Source organism: Pelobates fuscus, chromosome 3, assembly GCF_036172605.1.
Source record: "Pelobates fuscus isolate aPelFus1 chromosome 3, aPelFus1.pri, whole genome shotgun sequence".
Classification (NCBI taxonomy): Eukaryota; Metazoa; Chordata; class Amphibia; order Anura; family Pelobatidae; genus Pelobates; species Pelobates fuscus.
In genome coordinates this window covers 54,092,575-54,111,018 of record NC_086319.1, presented here as the reverse complement: position 1 = coordinate 54,111,018, position 18,444 = coordinate 54,092,575, and the positions used below count along the sequence as shown (strand labels likewise).

At 43.1% G+C, this 18,444-nt stretch overlaps 1 protein-coding gene across 2 annotated transcripts in view; it reads right to left on the bottom strand.

The window, feature by feature from the left end:
* MSRB3 (methionine sulfoxide reductase B3) overlaps positions 1-8,115 on the bottom strand; it is a 124,812-nt gene extending 116,697 nt beyond the window's left edge. The window contains exon 1 of one of the 2 annotated variants that reach the window (XM_063445138.1): positions 7,587-8,115. In XM_063445138.1, the coding sequence (XP_063301208.1) occupies positions 7,587-7,638 (52 nt within the window). In that variant the 5' untranslated portion in view covers positions 7,639-8,115. The remainder of the gene's footprint in view (positions 1-7,586) is intronic. The other variant, XM_063445137.1, reaches the window with a different exon arrangement.
* Positions 8,116-18,444: the final 10,329 nt, after the last annotated feature.

The following is an 18,444-nucleotide window of genomic DNA, read 5'->3' as shown; positions in this document are numbered from 1 at the left end:
CCTGGACTGGGGGAGCAAGTGACCTGTGCCAAATCTGCATATATATCTTACCCTGCCATAACTAGGCATAGACTGACTACCTAGAACTTCCTTAGTATTGTGAAGCTCAGGGCTGGGTATTGAGAACAGTGAGCAGTATAGGAGACTAGAGAACACAATATTGAGAGACAATTGCAGTAAGAGAAGTGGAGAAAGTCGCAATGCACAAAGGACAGAAGAATATACGTGTTGTTCAGAATGCAGTGATATATAATAACAGAAAGTAATAATATCTAATGATGTTGTATAACAATTTCCCTTTTGCTAGAAGTCCTGATTTTTGTGGCCATTCTATTACATTAAATATATTACATAAATGCCACATTTAATGGCATTACCAGCAGTCATGTAACAGAGACAACACATTGACCTTTTTTCTAAAAAAGGCAATACTGGAATCTAAATAGCAGCTACAATGTTACATCAGCTCCAGTGGTCTCTCAACATTCCATTCCCAAAACAGATTAAAGGCTTCATATATTGCATGTAATGTCCCCAAAACATAGAGCTCAAACAAGGTGAGAACCTATTATTAAAGTTACACTGTGAACATGTTTTTTAAAACCAACTTTGTTGGTTTGCATCTGTCAATCAGTCAAACTCAATGTTGTTATTACCCCTTACTCGATGTATCCAGTAATGTAGAATTTGTATGTGAACTATTAAAAACATTATAAAACTAACATATTCTAACATATATAAACATAAGGATGAACGGTGAGTGCTGCTAGTTGTTCTGTCATCCTTTGACTGGCTGAGGTTTGTGAGAATTCTAGTCCTACAAATAGATGATTGCAGGTCTCAGAGCCCGGCATTATTTCGAAATTCTTAGATTTTTTTTTTACTCTTTTTAGCTAGCCCAAAAAACAAAATCCCTTTGTCAGGTGCTTCTATCACTGATTGCAAATAGTGTTAGGGGTGTTTGTTTACTCACTAAACCGTGAATTTTAGTAAACAAATATTTTGTTTAAAAAATTTATGCCAATAAAGCTAATTTAGAGGGGGGGGGAAATACTCCGCTATTATAGCCTTAATTTTGCAATTCAATTGTAAACTTTCACCACAATTTGTTGACAGTGGTTAACTAGTGTATTATCCTTTATGGACTGGAGTGAACTAGGTTGTGATGTCACATCTTCCTAATTGATCATTTCATTGTTTGCCCTGGCTGCAAGGCCGGATTAACATAGGGGCTGATGGAGCTGCAGCTCCAGGCCCATGCACATGGAATAGACCCATTGATTAAAAAAAATTATAATAATCTAACTTTTTTTTTTTACACACTACTTTAGGTTTGCCACCAGGCCGGTATTTTACTAGCACAGACGGTATTTGAGGCTGTCTGGCCGGAGCCAGTATTGCAGTAATACCGGCAATACAAATGCTGGTATTTTTCTCAGTATAAACACTGCAATACCAGCACAGGCCAGTAGGGGTCACTGTGTGTAGAGAGAGGCAGGGATAGGAAGTTATAGCATATACCTGCATCTCTCTACTCACTGATGCGGGGGAGCAGCTACACAGCACAGAGAGTCCAGGCAGAAGCTCCCAGCCTGCAGAGACAGCCTACACCTTTAGGTAAGTGAGTGATGGGGGGGAGGGGGGGGGAGAGGAGGAGGCAGAAGGGAGACATGGGGACACTGGGAAACATGGGGACACATGGGTCCCCATGTCACCCTGCTCCCTTTCGTCTCTCTGTGTCCCTGGTGTCTCAATTTCCCCATGTCTCCCAGTGTCTCTAGTGTCCCCCTCAACCCTCACTCACCTGAGGTGTAGGTTGTCTCTGCAGGCTGGTAGCTTCTGTCTGGACTCTCTGTGCTGTGTAGCTGCTCCCCCGTGTATCAGTGAGTAGAGAAAGGAAGGGGTATGCTGTAACTTGCTATCCCTGCCTCACTCCACACACAGCGACTTGCCGGCGCCGGTATTGCAGAGTAATCTCCGTTTATACTGAGAAAAATACAAGCATTTGTCCCCATGTCACCCTGCTCCCTTTCGTCTCTCTGTGTCCCTGGTGTCTCAATTTCCCCATGTCTCCCAGTGTCTCTAGTGTCCCCCTCAACCCTCACTCACCTGAGGTGTAGGTTGTCTCTGCAGGCTGGTAGCTTCTGTCTGGACTCTCTGTGCTGTGTAGCTGCTCCCCCGTGGATCAGTGAGTAGAGAAAGGAAGGGGTATGCTGTAACTTGCTATCCCTGCCTCACTCCACACACAGCGACTTGCCGGCGCCGGTATTGCAGAGTAATCTCCGTTTATACTGAGAAAAATACAAGCATTTGTCCCCATGTCTCCCTGCTGCCTTTTGTCTCTCAGTGTCCCTAGTGTCTGTGTCCCCATGTCTCTATGTGTCCCTAGTCTACCCATGTCTCCGTGTCCCCTAGTCTCTGAGTGTCCCCATGTCTCCCAGCCAGTGTCCCTAGTGTCTCAGTGCCCCCATGTCTCCCAGCCAGTGTCCCTAGTGTCTCAGTGCCCCCCATGTCTCCCAGTGTCCCTAGTCTACCAATGTCTCCTAGTGTCCACATGTCTCAGTGTCACAAAGTGTCTCCATGTCTCCCAGTGTCCACATGTAGTCTCCCCAAGTGTCTCCATGTCTCCCCTAGTGACATGGGGACACTGGGAAACATGGGGACACTGGGAGACATGGGGACACAGACAGTAGGGGACACTGGGCGACATGGGGACACTGGGTGACATGGGGCACTGAGACACTGTGATACAAAGGGGACACAGACACTAGGGGACACTGAGACATGGGGACACTAGGGCACTGGACAACATGGGGACACTGAAACACTTATGATATCCATCATGTGATGTCACGCATACATAATAATTATGCAAATTAGTAAGGCCAGTATTTTCTTCCAAGAAAGGTGGCAACCCTAACTACTCTTTACATACTCTTGCTTAAGTATGGAAACTTAAGAAGGCTGTATGGGAATAAAACTTGTGTGGACTGGCTGACAATGAAATTAGTTAAGGTAATGCTGACTTTGGTCTCTCTAACACTGTGGCATGTCCCCTTTCTTCTACACTCAATACATACTCATTTTCTCGATATGATTCTGTAATTAGGACCTTCATAATTGTCAGCACCAGGCCCTCTTAATCTGGCTGTGCCTGGAATGAACTAGTTGGTGATGTCACTTCTTCCTGATCTTTAAAAAACATTTAAAGGAAAAAATAAGTATCACATTCCAAAAAGCACAAGTTAAATGTGATTTTCAATGTTTGTGTACTTTTAAGAAAAGTGAAGGTTTAAGCAATGAATCCCAGAGGCTATAGGATTGTTTGCATTATGTATTGCATGAGAAGGTTGGCAATGGGTTAATTATACAGGCCACTAGCATACAGGGACTGTAGACTTTTATTTGTATTCTTCTACAGAGATGAAAACAGCAGGAGGTGCATTGGTATGCCTATTGGCACAGGATAGCAGGAGGCAGACAACAGGCATGAACTGTCTGCTTGGCTAGGTTGCCCTCAATGTCAATGTTGTACAGGCCTGGACTGGCCCAATAGTTATTTCCAATTTATGCAAATAATGATGAGCACAGCTGCAAATTTGCTCATTATCACAACATGCATGCACATCTGTTTGACATGCTACCCACCACATGGCCAACCACCTGTGAAGCAATACCATAGAATCACCTACGTATGCTTGTGCTGCACATTATGGAGACTTTTGAGTGGTGGGACAATGACCTAAAATCAGGACTGTTCTGCCAAGTTCAGGCCTCTTGGCAATGTTAGGTTAAAAAAGATATTCAGTTAGGTTTATTTAACAAACTTGCAGTCTATAGGTCATGAGAAAGATCCCAGCTAGCCCTATACATTACACATATCAGACATCATTAAAAATACGTTTCACTATAAGAATCATAATGGTATTACATATGGCGGTCATACGATAATCGTTTTTTAGTATAATCATTACTGTTTTAAAAACAAGCAGTACTAAATTATATGACTATGCAATAATGTTTAATCACAATTAAAATACTACATAAAAATGCGTGAAAGAGTGTGTGCAAGAATAAATTGGCACGTATTAATTATATGCCATTACAGCTTTCAGTTATACTCTATTCAATAAGAAATAAACAAGGAAAGATTTAATAATAATAAATCTTTCAAAATACAATACAAGTTAACTGAGAACACTGTATGATAGAGTAAAAAAGGATAAGCACCATAACCACTACACCATGCTGGCTATGGACTTGCATAGGACCGCCAATTTGTGTCAAACTGCCTAAAAATTGATTGACATATAATCAGGGGATGGATCAGGAGGAATGCTGGCACCATACGCACTACTTACTGCGGGCTGCTTCCCATGCGAGAATCACTTCACAAGGAAAGTATAAGGGATATGAATAATATTTAATTTTATTTTACAAATGTTAAAGCCATAAAGCAATTCATTAGCCTTAAAACATTCCTACATGCCAAATGATGTACAAAAAGATATGAAATATATTTACTAAACATTGTACAGTATTGTAGTGAATTGAAAACCAAATTGGAAAATTTTGGCAAAAATAACCGATATATAAATATCCTCCAACAGAATTATTTTCATCACGGCTAATTTAGCCTAAGTTTTGTAACTCTGTTTTTCAATTCACTATAATCCAGTGTTTACAAAATGTATCGACCCTGCTAATATATATGGAACCCATAGAGGTCGAACTCCGAAAGCTCCTGCGAATCTCAGAGAGAGTTTTAGCTATTCAAACAGAGCATCTCTGTGCCCTCCTGGCGAATAGTCAAGAACAGACACATTACACCACCTGCCCAGCACCAGATAAAAGCTGCCTTCAAAAAGTATCAGGTAGAATTGCATAGTGAATCATTTCTTCTGCTGGCGACTGGCTGCTTCATGCGAGAAGGGAAGGAAAATAGAGTATTATTACACCTACTACAGGTCACCCTGCAGAAACTATAAGAAAGCAAAATATTGTATTGTCCAAAATATAATAAAATTATAATAATTTAAAATAAAGAAAAGGAGCATAGAAGTGTTGACGCCAGATTTAATCCCTTTTTCAAAATGTGTTGGTGAATTGAAAACTGAATTGTAACATTTAAATCCGCTATTTTGGCCTAATTATACACTTCCCTTTTCTATTCACTATCATTTGCCATTTAATGTTTAAACCCCAGAGATTGCATTTGAAGAAAAATTAAATATCCTGTATTTACGTAATTACTGAATAGATAAGGCAACAAATGATTTCTATGTGTGACCCTTTGATGCATGACATGTCTGAACTAATTTAAAGAAATACTCCAAGCACCATAACCACAATTCACTGCAGTGGTTATTTTGCCTGGAGAGCACTGATGGCCCCCAATGTAATCAAACCATTTTAGAATAGTTACCTGGGGTCCACTGGGTGCCGCAACCTTAAGAGGGGCAGAAGCTCTGTGTCTGAACGTGACCAGCTGATGTTCTCAGCCAATGAGTTAGCACAGGTCTAAGATCAGGAGAACTAGTGGAAACTCTTAAAGGGACACTATGGTCCCCAGAACCACGACAGCTTAATGTAGCGATTCTGGTGCCTATGGCATGTCCCTGAAATCTTTTCAATGTAAATGCTGCCTTTGCCGAGAAAAGGCAGTGTTTACATTGGTGCCTAGTATCACTTATAGTGGCAGTCACTCAGACGGCCACTAGAGGTGTTTCATAGTCCAGTAGCGCTCTGCATGAAGATGATGAAAATTCCCCATAGAGATGCATTGATTTAATGCATCTTTATGAAGAGATTTGCTGCTCATGCACAATAATCTCCTAATGCTTTGTGAAAGTATTGGAGTGGCTGAGATCATCAAGATTGGAGCCAAGCAGGGCCTGCTGCGATGTGGGCAAAAAGGTGAGTAAAATCATCTGTTCAGCGCGATCGGAGTAGGGCCGGTCATCTATAATGCCACATGTATTCCTGACACTATAGTGTTTCTTTAATCCAGGAACTTCTGGCTTTCCTGGCTGCAGGATGGATATGGGTAGCCCCTACAGTGTACTGTAGTGGTTATGGTGCTTAGAGTGTTAGAGGGTGGCATTATGAGGGTTTAGGATTTGGACAGGAATAATGGCATCACTGCTTTCAGTATTTCAAATATGTACACATATAGACACATTTAGTGGAGCTGTTCAGTCTCTACATCTTTATTTAGCAAATAATCAAAATCAATTTTGACTCAATACAAGTTGCTCATGAAAAATACATATTTGTAAGAGTATCTGTCACTTAGGTGATAATAATATGTTCCAATATCTAAATAAATGTTATATATTAGCTTGTTGGTTTTTTAATATATTTTATTTCCCCCAATTTGCATCTGTATCAAATGCAAGGCTAATATATTGGCATAGCTTGGCATTCCATGCAAATTAATGAAGCTTTATGACTCAAAGAACATGATGCACAATAATATGCACAGCTTCTTGTGAATTCTAAGATGTGTTGCATTTCAAAAAATTCAAGTTGGACACTAACAGAGTTATTCACTAAAATGAGAATTGAAAGTGAATTTCAAATTTAAAGTCAAAATAGCCAAAGTAAGCTAAACTTTCAGATAGGCTACTCTGAAATTCATTTGAACTCTCACAAGAACTATGTAAGGGGTTCATTGAACTGAGAAATAACAAGGGTACCGTATTACAACTTTTAGGCCTAGCTATTAAAACTAAAATATACACGCTAGCTGTTATTCTAGCCCAGCAGTTTTGGCACAAACTCTTTTGAAAATCCTTTATAATGCCTAGTTTAAAAAAAAAAAAAACACTGTAGGAGGTAATTCTTCATCTGTAAAACCACAATAGATTTCGAAATTGTGAACACAGACTTACAAGTCATACTGCAGTAACTAGTATATTACAATAACTAAAATTCCACCTTCCCTTATCACATTCCCTATTATTATGAATGTATTTCCCATTGTAAGTACAGCTTTTGTATAACAATAATTAATTATAGAATAACCGACTCTTGCAAGTCATAAAAATACTTCTTACAATTTAATTTCCACAGAAATAGGGTGCTTTCAATAAATACTGTCATTGTGGCTAGCATTATGACATCTTTATTTGGTCTTGAAAAGTTTGCAAACACACTAAAGGCTGAAGTCAGTATCATGACCCTGGGCCTATTACCTTGATAGGTAAAGTAAAGTCATCTAACTAGGTTTACATTGAAGGAAAAACAAATATTCATAGTTTAATAAAGAAATATTGAGAAATCTATTTGGAATTTTGAACACCTACTCCTGTCCTAAAGGTGTTTTTCATATGCCCTGGCTGACAGTGAGTGGTCCTTACACATCACCCTCAGCATCCAGTCAAATAGACAGCTGACCAGCTCAGGAAGGTGACATTTAAATGCCCAGCATGCTAACTTTCTAATTATCCCTTTGGGGCAGCTGGAATAGAGTACTGTACAGGAAAGCTCCCTAAACAGCTCAGTGTGGGTGTGAGCAGTATGCTCCGTGCTTTCTGTCTCCCCTCTGTACTAAGTGGAGCCCCCACCAGTTCTGTCCCTCTTACCTGCTGTTGACAGAGCCGGTAGGGTGAAGAGGCAGAGCAGGAAGGAAAACATATGCCAGTCTGCCAGGCAGGGTAAGGAAGCTGATCAGATCCCCTGATGCTGCTGGTGTCTTGTTGTACCTGTGATCTCATGGGATGGTGTGTCTGCTCCTGTCCTCCTCCTCATCTGATGACTTAGATATCCCTCCCCTCTCAGTGTCTCTAATGTCAGGCTGGAGGGTGACAGGCAGGCTTGCGGGGGATGTCGGGAAATTCCACTAGACCCAGCACCAAATATGAGCATGGAATGAACCCTGGAAGCTGCTGCAAACACAGAGACTTCTTTTTTGGCACTTCTACCCGCCTCCTCCTAAAAAAGCTGAAACCCCTCCTTGTAACCCTTGCAATCCTCCGCTCTGTATTGCTGCATCACCCCATTCTCAGGAGGGATTGCCCCACAACACACAGAGGGGGGGGGAGGGGGGTGCATACTTTCTGCCAAGGTGCCAGCTGAGTGATGGGCCAGGGTTTGCCCGCTGATCACCCAGGTGATAATGATCTGTGACTGCAGTGTGTGGCTCTCTCTGAGCCCAGGCTGGCAGGGGGGGGGGGGCAGACTGAGCCTGTCAGCACTGGGAGGTGTGCCACGTTTGTATAGAACGAATGAACACATGACTGAGGGTCAGGAGAGAGGGATACAATGTATCAGAGCTCTGCAATAAGGGATCGCTGACACCAGCATGGCATGGACAGAGTGCAGGTAGGTGCAGTGATGACTAACTGTGGCAGTCCAGATGTTTCTGATCTATATTCCCCATGAGGCCCAGCCATTTAGAAGCCCGCCTGCGAATTGTGATAATTTGAATTGTCACAGACACTCATCACTGCACTCTGGCAACAATCACATCAACAGAAAGCTGTGTGGTGGATGTATCATCCCTGCACAATTGTAGTAATGACAATGCAACTATCAGAATGTAATACTTCTGTTATATCTTTATAAAAAAAAAAAAAAAAAAAAACGTGTGGCCTAAAAGAATAAACTGTGTGCATTTTATGTGGACACTTGTATTGGGGCACACCTGTTAATTACTGAATTCAGACCCATTGCCGTATGTGTATAAAATCGAGAACCTTGTCATAAATGTATGTATTTACAAACATTTATGAAAGAAATGGGTCCTTCTGAAGAGCTCAGTGAATGCAAGTGTGGTACTGTGATAGGATGCCACCTGTGTAATAAGTCAGTTCGCAAAATTTCACCCCTGCTAAATATTCAACTGTCAAACTGTAAGTGGTAGGCTTTTAAAGTGGGATAGTTTAAGAAAAGCAGCAACTTAGCAATGAAGATGAAGACGTCCTAAAGTCACAGAGCGACATCAAAAATTGCCAAAGCTCGGCTGATGCCATAGCTGAAGAGTTCAAAACTAAAAAGCATGCCACTACTGGACTCCAGAGCAGTGGAAACATGTTCTGTGGAGTGACAAGTCACGGTTCTCAATTTGGCAGTCTGAAAGACCAGTCTGGGTTTGGCGAATGGCAGGAGCCGCGCTCGCATTCAGCCGGTCGCATAGGAAAGCATTATCAATGCTTTCCTATGGACGCTTGCGTGCTCTCACTGTGATTTTCACAGTGAGAATCACGCAAGCGCCTCTAGCGGCTGTCAGTGAGACAGCCACTAGAGGATTTGGAGGCTGGATTAACCCTTAGTATAAACATAGCAGTTTCTCTGAAACTGCTATGTTTATAAAAAAAAGGGTTAATCCTAGAGGGACCTGGCACCCAGACCACCTCATTAAGCTGAAGTGGTCTGGGTGCCTAGAGTGGTCCTTTAATGCGTCAGCATACCAAGACATTTTGGACAATACTGTGTTTCCAACTTTGTGGGGATAGTTTGGAGATGGCCCTTTTCTATTACAGTATTAATGTACCCCAGTACAAAGCAAGGTCCATAAAGACATAGTTGGATGAATTTGGTCTGGAAGAACTTGACTGGCCACCACAGAGCACTGACCTCAACCCCATCAAACATCTTTGTGATGAACTGGAGTGGAGATTTCATGCCTGGCCTCACAAATGTTTTACTGGATAAATAGACAAAAATGCCCACAGAAACACTCCAAAACATTGTGGAAAGCCTTCCAAGAAGAGTGGAAGCTTTTCTAGCAGCAAAACAGAACTACATGTTAATGTGTTGGTGTAATGGTTATGTGTCCCAATACATTTGTCCATGCAGTGTGTGTAGTAATTCATTCCCTATATATACACATCATAAATTCCAAGATTTTACTATTAACATGACCTAAAGTCATGATTTTATTAAAGACATGGAGGCGAGTATTATGCTTCTCTTTCTTTAATTTCCCTCAGCAGCGAAGAGAGATATATAGTACAAAAAAGGGAAAACAGGTACCAGCGCTAGTATATAAAACAAATATTTACGAGGTGTATATACAATGATAATGTAAAGATAAGCTGCTAAACACTAAGTAAAGTAACTTCCCATACAATACAATAAGAACAATGAACGAAAAAATAGATAGTGTAGCGCTTCTATAAGTATACAATAAAAGTAGTAGTTACCTAGAAGGTAGATGGTAGTCTACACCCAAAATACAGACTTATGCGTGTAATGAGTCAAATGGGATCAGGTTCTGTAACAATGTAAAAGATATCCACATAGTGTAAAATCTTACTAATATAAAACTGATATAAAAGTAGACATAGGAACACTCACAAACATAGAGCTATACACCTAGCTCTGGTGTGGATGGCTTCGGGTCCGTTTAGGCGACCCACCCCTATATGGAAATGTTGTGTGTGGTCAAACCTAGAGCCCCTATGGCTCTGCAGTCTTGTAGTGTGTAGTAAGGGACTACACTCCCTAAGATGCAAAGAGTCACCGGTCACCAGGATGGAAAGTAAAAATTGCTTTTATTCAATACACTTTATCGAATAAAAGTGCACTTTTATGACAATTTTGCCACCTGTCTTATACACATATATTTTTCTTTTAACACTTCGATATACATATCTACTATATCTACTGGCAAGGTTAAAGGTACGGTGCCGAGGTGAGGCCGGGCACCACCACATACATAGCATGCAGTTCTGTTATGTTTGTTGGCATTATATTTCATCCATTCTAACCATAAATTAACATCATTAAAACCTGTTTCAGCGGCCATGGTATCTTCAAAGGTGGGGTTAGCAATGGCCATCATGTCTTTAAAGGACTGGATGTGTGGTTTTAATGGATTTGAGACCATATGGGTGGCCCCTTGCCACTCTGGGGAGTGGCACATATCTTTCAGGTAGAAGTGCCCTAATTTGTTATAGGAACCTTTCTTCCAATACATTCCCATTACATACTGATCTGCATCTGTTGGGCTGGGATGCTCAATATTTAGGATTAATTTCATGGGTGTACCTCCTCCAGGCTTCCTTAGAGTCATTCTTTGGAGGAGGGATCTACCATGGTCATCTACCTTAGATAAGGCACTTTTGGGTTTGTAACCCCAGGCAGGCCCAGCATTCCACCCTGCAGCCCCCCAATGGTTACAGTTATGCCCCCATTGTTTGTCAACTACACAAACATAGGGGTCTTTTACATGTGGGATATCTCTATAGATATTTTGAATTTGTGACGTAGGGAATGGGCAGTCTACAATGTCACAGTAATCAAAAGTGTAAGTAGCCACACGGGTACATGAAGAATTGTACCAGAAGGTATACCCACTGGCATCTTTAGTAATGGCTACTTGTTGGGCCTTAATTAAGCTAATTAAGGAGATGATGTACCAGAGGCACATGGTTGTGCGGTATCTGCTTCCTCTGGGGCAGGAGTCTTCTTGCAATGGGAAGCGTGGATCCAATGTGGCCTGCCGGCCAACTTGACGGAGGTTGAGGTGATCAGGAGAACTTGGAATGGTCCGTCAAATCTTGGTTCCAGGGTATGTTTCCGCACAAATTTCTTGACCAGAACCCAATCTCCGGGAAGCAGGTTGTGGGTACCTGTGTCAAAATCGGGATCTGGAATTGAAGAGAAAACTTGGGCATGTATTTTGTTCAAGGCACTTGCAAGTTCAGTTTCATAGTCTACTAAAACATCAGTTTGAAGCTGCAACTGTTGCGGGTAATAACAACCTAGTCTGGGTGCAGTCCCAAATAGAATCTCATATGGGGATAGTGAGTGCTTCCCTCTAGGTGTGTGCCTAACGCTGAATAAAGCTATTGACAAGCTTTCTGGCCAGGGCATCTTTGTTTCTTGTGACATTTTTAACATTCTGGCTTTTAGGGTGCCATTCATGCGTTCCACTTTGCCACTACTTTGTGGGTGGTAAGGGGTGTGAAAAGCTAGGGTCACTCCCAGAGCAGTCCAAATCTCTTTAGTCACTGTTGCTGTAAAGGCTGGGCCCTGGTCACTTTCAATGACTTCTGGAAGTCCAAATCTACATACAATATCTGCAAGTAAACGTTTTGCTGTTGTCTTGGCAGTGATATTGGCCACTGGGTAGGCTTCTGGCCAGCCTGAAAACATGTCCACTATTACTAGTGCATATTCATGAGGCCCACTCTTGGGCATCTGTATGTGGTCAATCTGAATTCTCTGGAATGGGTACATAGGCTTAGCCAGGTGTTTCAAGGGCACTTTGGTTGGTTTTCCTGGGTTGCATTTTGCACAAATGACACAGGCCCTACAGAAGCTGTTGATCAATGTTGTGATTCCAGGTGCTTCATAATACTTTTGTATGAGGGCGGCCATTAAGTCTTTTGACAGATGTGCAGGTCCATGTGCCCATTGGACAACTGCTGGATATAAATTCTTAGGAAGGCAGAATCTAAAGTTGTTGTAATATACTCCATCCTTTAGGACTGCTACTTTCTTCTTCCATTTCTGTATTTCTTCGGGGGCAGTTGTAGCTTGCTGTTCCCGTAAGATTCTTAGGTCAGTAGGAAGAGCCTGCAAGGTAAAAATAGGAATTTCTTCGTGTCCGGACACTTCTTCATCCACTTCCTGCAATTTTCTTGCTGCTTGCTTAGCAGCCTGATCAGCTAAGTGGTTGCCCTTTGCTTCATCTGTATCCAACTTCCCATGGGCCTTCACTTTCAAGATGGCCACTTCTTCAGGGAGTAGGAGGGCGTCCATTAGTTCCTTGATTGCAGAGCTGTGTTTGACTGGTGTACCGGCAGTGGTAAGAAATCCTCTTGTTTTCCAAATTAGTCCGAAGTCATGTGCCACACCCAGAGCGTATCTTGAATCTGTGTAGATGTTGGCACGTTTTCCTTCGGAGATCTTGCATGCTGAAGTCAGGGCTTGCAATTCAGCTTCTTGTGCAGACATTGCTGGTGGTAAAGATGATGATTTGATAACTTCATCTGTTGTGGTTACGGCATATCCTGTGTGGTATTTTCCTTCTTCATCAGCATACCTTGAACCGTCCACAAACAGAGTGAGATCAGGATCTGCTAATGGATTCTCATGTACAGTTGGTAGATGTATTGTCTCCATTTTCATTTGTTCAAAACAGTCATGAGGTGTCTCTGGATCATATTCATTCACTATGACTAGATCTTGAAATTAATTTTCCAGGAAGTGGCGTGGCCATGCTTCAAGATGGTCAGTTGTTGGGTATTTGGCAATGCCATTTTCCTGTAGCTGTGGTTCATCCATGGTGGCCCACAATTTTGCCATGGGCCCAAGATCATGCCATGATTTTGTTTTTAACTTGGTGACAGGGACATGTGGAATAGCAGTATTCCAATGACGGTACAAGTATTTGAGTTCTGAAAGTAGTTGAATCAAGACCATGCTGTTGCCTTCAGAGTCACAGTAGAAGTCTTGTGCAGTGAGTTTCACCTCCACCAGATGATAAAGTTCATCTTCGTAGCAAGGTTCAGGAGTGATGTTTGGCTTGTACCACATGGTACAGAAGGCATATCCTGCTCCCTCGCAGAGAGGTGTTTGTCCATCATGAAAGGATAAATCAGGATGCATTCTCTTGATGGTACCAGCAAGAAGGTAGATGTAGGTTTCATCCATGATAAACCCATAGTGGATACCTCCCTCAGGTAGTGGGAGAAGAGTGGACGGATTGAGAACTTGACATCTTTGTATGGTAATGTTGTCAAGTAATAGGAGGTGACATTGGAGGCGTAGGTGTCTTGCAGGAGACACATGCTTGAGTTGTACTTGGTTGATGATGGCAGAAATGTCATGAGGAGCCAAGACAACTAGAGGGTGGCCAAGGACCAGGTCTGCAGTTCTTTCAATAAGTTCTCTTGCTGCAAAAACGGCCCGAAGGCAAGAAGGGGTCCCTCTGGCCACGATATCCAGCTGGCAGGAGAAAAATCCAATAAGCCTTTGACGGCCTCTTAAGTCATTTGTTTGGGTAAGGACTCCTGTAGCGTGGCCTTGTCTTTCAGAGACAAACAACTTGAAGGGTTTGGTATAGTTTGGTAGGCCTAGAGCAGGAGCAGATGCAATGGCACGTTTTAGTGTACCGAAGTTGTCTAGTGCCTCATTGGTCAGGCAGAATGGGTCTGACTTGAGAGCATCATAGAGTGGTTGCATGAGCATAGAGGCTTCTGGGATCCATGCTCGGCAGTAGGAAATGAGGCCTAAGAAGGCATGTAGAGATTTTGATGTCCTTGGGGGTGGAATATCCAGTACTGCTCTAACTCGGTCACGGGTGAGATGTCTAGTACCTTGGGATAGACAATGGCCAAGGAAGATGACAGTGGGTTGACAAAATTGAAGCTTGAGAAGTGAAGCTTTGCATCCTTGGTCTGCTAGATAGCAAAGGAGATTAATTGAACATTCTTCTGTTGTGGGTATGTCATCTCCACAGAGCAGCAAATCATCCACATACTGGAGTAGGACAACTTCTGGATGGTCTGATTGCAATGGGTCAAGGATAGAGCACATGGCCTTTGCAAATTGGCTTGGAGAATTTTGTGCCCCTTGGGGCATGACAGTCCATGTATACTGTTGCTTTTCATGTGTGAAGGCAAACAGGTATTGGCAAATTGGATCCAGTGGTACACTGAAGAAGGCATTGGCCAGATCAATGACTGTGAAGTATTTTGCAGAAGGTGGGACCCCAGAGAGCAGAGTGTTTGGCACAATAGGGGTGTCCAGGACTGTGGCTTCATTCACTGCACGGAGATCCTGGACCATTCTGTATTTCTCTGGTTCACCTTTTGGAGTCTTCTTCTTCACAGGAAATAATGGGGTGTTGCATTTTGATTCACACTTTACAAGAGCACCCTTCTCCAAGAGTGCTTTGATTTGAATTGAGATAGCTGCAGCTTGGGCTGGTTTTAAAGGGTATTGTGGTTTCCTTGGCAGCTTTGCTCCTGGAATGAGCTTTACCACCACAGGTGGAACTTTCAGGTGACCTATGTCCTCTGGGCCTGAGGACCATAGTTTTGCAGGTACTTGTGTCTTCAGGGAATCAGGGAAATTGGACCTCAGTTCTTTTGCCTCCCCATGGGGTTCCTCTAAATGGAGCATCAAAGGCAGGGAGCACAAGGCTGAGGTGTCTGACACAGACAGAGGGGTAGATAACTCTACTTGTCCATCTGGAGTGAAAATGATAGATGCCTGCAGGCGTGAGAGGACATCAGCACCTAACAGGTGGGGCATGTGGAGGATACCACAAAACGAGCAAGCAAGCTAGGGTAGTTGCCAACTCGTAATGGAGTTGTTAAAGGACTGTGTCTTGGTAGGCCATCCACTCCTACACAAGAGACATCAATATTTGACAGAAATGATGGGTCTGGCAGATCTTGTTCTCGTAGAACACTTCGGGCTGCACCTGTGTCAACAAGAAATGTAGTAGGTTGTCCTTCAACGGGTAGAGTCACAGTGGCAAGTGGCCCCCCCCTTATCCCCTGTAGACACTGCCATGGCAGGGGTTAATGACACAGGCTTGCCAATTTCCTAATCATCTGGTTCCTCTACAATTGGAACTGTCTTTGAGGCCTTGGGGCCAGGAGCAGGCTTGGACACTTTCTTGGGTTCTGGGCAATCATTTTTGAAGTGTCCTTTAGCTTTGCAATTAAAGCAAAATCCATCCTCGGGTTTGGTGCCTTTTGGGACAGGTCCGGGGCGAGACACCATGAGAGGAGCTGAATTGGGCCTTCTAGGAGTTTGGGCAGATTCCAGACCCCTAGCAACTAGGAGTAAGGTATCCAGAGGGACTACTTTATATTCAGGGCGTGCAGCAATGATTCCCTTTCGTATGGAGTCTTTTACACCTTGGACAAATGCACCAGACAGCACCAGATTAAAAGCAGGCTCGCAGGCCCTTATAAGAGCAACATTACATCATCATTGAATATCAAGATAACAGTAAATAAACATCATTAATTGGATTAAGTGTTAAGTGGTTATGTCAATGTCCACCCATCAATATTATTAATTGGCTCAAGAACTAAGTGGTTAGCTAGGTGTCCTCCCACCGGGAGGTGGCGTTATTCTGGACACGGGTGTGGACAGATGGCTCAAACGCCATCTTACCCAGCACAAGGCTTACTCGGTGGGAAGGGGGGCTTGGGCGTCATTTTGGGTAGTTAGTGATGTCAGACTCGTGCTCAGGTTCAGGGTTCTTTTTTATGAAAGAACATTTCATTAGAGCAGCTTTCTCATGGCCTTAGCTATACTTTGTTACATGTTACAGGAACTCAATAAGTCCGGTGTTAGTCATGTCCTTCTAGAAAATACAGTCTCTATTCATTATACTAAATGCTGTTAGGAAATTCTGTCATGTAATGTAGTTAAAATGGAGAATCTGTCATGAAATGAAGTTAAAATGGAGTTAGTACAAAAATTCAATACAGGTTTTTGTAATAATTCTACATCAGACTTATTACACTATAAGTCTGTATTTTGGGTGTAGACTACCATCTACCTTCTAGGTAACTACTACTTTTATTGTATACTTATAGAAGCGCTGCACTATCTATTTTTTCGAAGAGAGATATATGCAAAGAAGAGAGAAAAAAAACATCATAAATTTAGATATTCATAATAATACTCGCCTCCGTGTCTTTAATAAAATCATGACTTTACGTCATGTTAATAGTAAAATCTTGGAATTTTATTAAAGACACGGAGGCTCCTATTATGCTCTTTTAAAGCTGAGCAATAATCCTATCTGAGAAATGCTGTATAGGTTTAAAATATAAATTCCGGAATGTGGACTCTGTAGACCAATCTGCGGCCTTCAAGATGTCTTAAAATCGACAGAGTGTGGTGTGAAGACCGTAACATCTATCCCGGCCGAAGTTAACAGCCACTTGATCCAACGGGCGAGAGTAGGCGTAGTTACAGGGAGATGTGGTTTCTTCAGTGAAATGAACAAAGGACCGTCATCAGACGAACGTAGAATGGAAGTGCGAGATTCGTGTTCCTTTAAGCACAGCATCGGGCATAGACTCGGTTGATTTGGGATCCTTGGATAAAAAAACCTGTTTAGTTGATTTCGTTCTCCGCGAGATATCGAAAGACACTCCTTCCGGAGTGAACACACAGGCTTGCCAGTCCAAAGCCCTCACGTCAGATACCCGCTTGCAGGATAGTAAACAGAATAGCATAAGTAATTTAGCTGACAATTGTTTTAACGACAATTCTGTGTTGGAGGGCCATTCTTCTAGGAGCTTGAACACTATATGTTGACGTCCCAAAAGGATCCATATCTAGGTTTAGGTGGAAGTGAGAAGCGTACACCCTTGAGCAGGTGACAGACCAATGGATTCTGTCAGATTGGTAGGCCGTCCACGAAATCATGACCAGACGAGATGGCTGATCGATACATGTTGACGGTACGGAAGGCTTTTCCTGATTCGAATAGGTATGTCAGGAAATCCAGAACCGTTTTCACAGAGGTTAATACGGGATCCACCGATCTCTCCAGGCACCAATTGGACCATGTCTTCCATGCCGCAGCATATGCACGTCGAGTTCCCGGTGCCCAAGCGTTTGCCAGGAATTGGGTAGTTGTTCTCGAAACCTCTGTGATTTCCCAAAGTCCCCGGAAAGGAGCCACGCCATGAGCCGAAGGAGTCCTTGTTCTATCATGTTGTGGTTCTCCCCATCCGGATTGGTTAGCAGTGAGGGTTGGTCCGGTAACAACCGTGGGCAATCGATCGCCATTTCCAGCAGGTGGGGAAACCAAGGTTGAGATCTCCAGCATGGTGTTATCAGGACCAACGTGCTCCTGTAGCGTCGGACGTACGCCAAAATTCGGGCAATCAGGTTGAATGGAGGGAAGGCATATGCTCGTCCCTTGGTCCAGTACTGGAGAAAAGCATCCGTAGCAATGGCTTCCGGATCTGGTCGCCAACTGTAAAACTGAGGAAGTTGAGTGTTCAGTCTGGATGCAAAAAGATCCACACTCAAAGGACCCCATAACTGATTGATCTTGTAGAACACCGCCGGTTGAAGCCTCCAATCCCCCAGGTATCGGGAGTTCCAGTCCGCGGTGTAATTGTCCAGTCCCGGTATGTGTTCCACGGTTATCGACACATTGTTCTGTAAGCAAAATTGCCAGAAGTCTTGAGCCAAAATTGCCAAGATGCGCGACTTGGTACCTCCCAGATGGTTTATGTACCTGACTGCCGAGACGTTGTCTAGCTTGAGAAGGATCGAGCACGAAATGCCCCTGAGCGAGAGGCTGCGGATGGCAAACGAGGCTGCCAGCAGTTCCAGGGAATTTGTGTAGAAACGATTCGTCTACTGACCATCTGCCTCCTGTGGATATAGAGCCGCAACGCGCGCCCCAGCTATGTAAGCTCGCGTCCGACTCTATCACTAGATCCGGGGTGGAACCGAAGATTGCTCGTCCGTTCCACGCTTCCATGTGAGTCAACCACC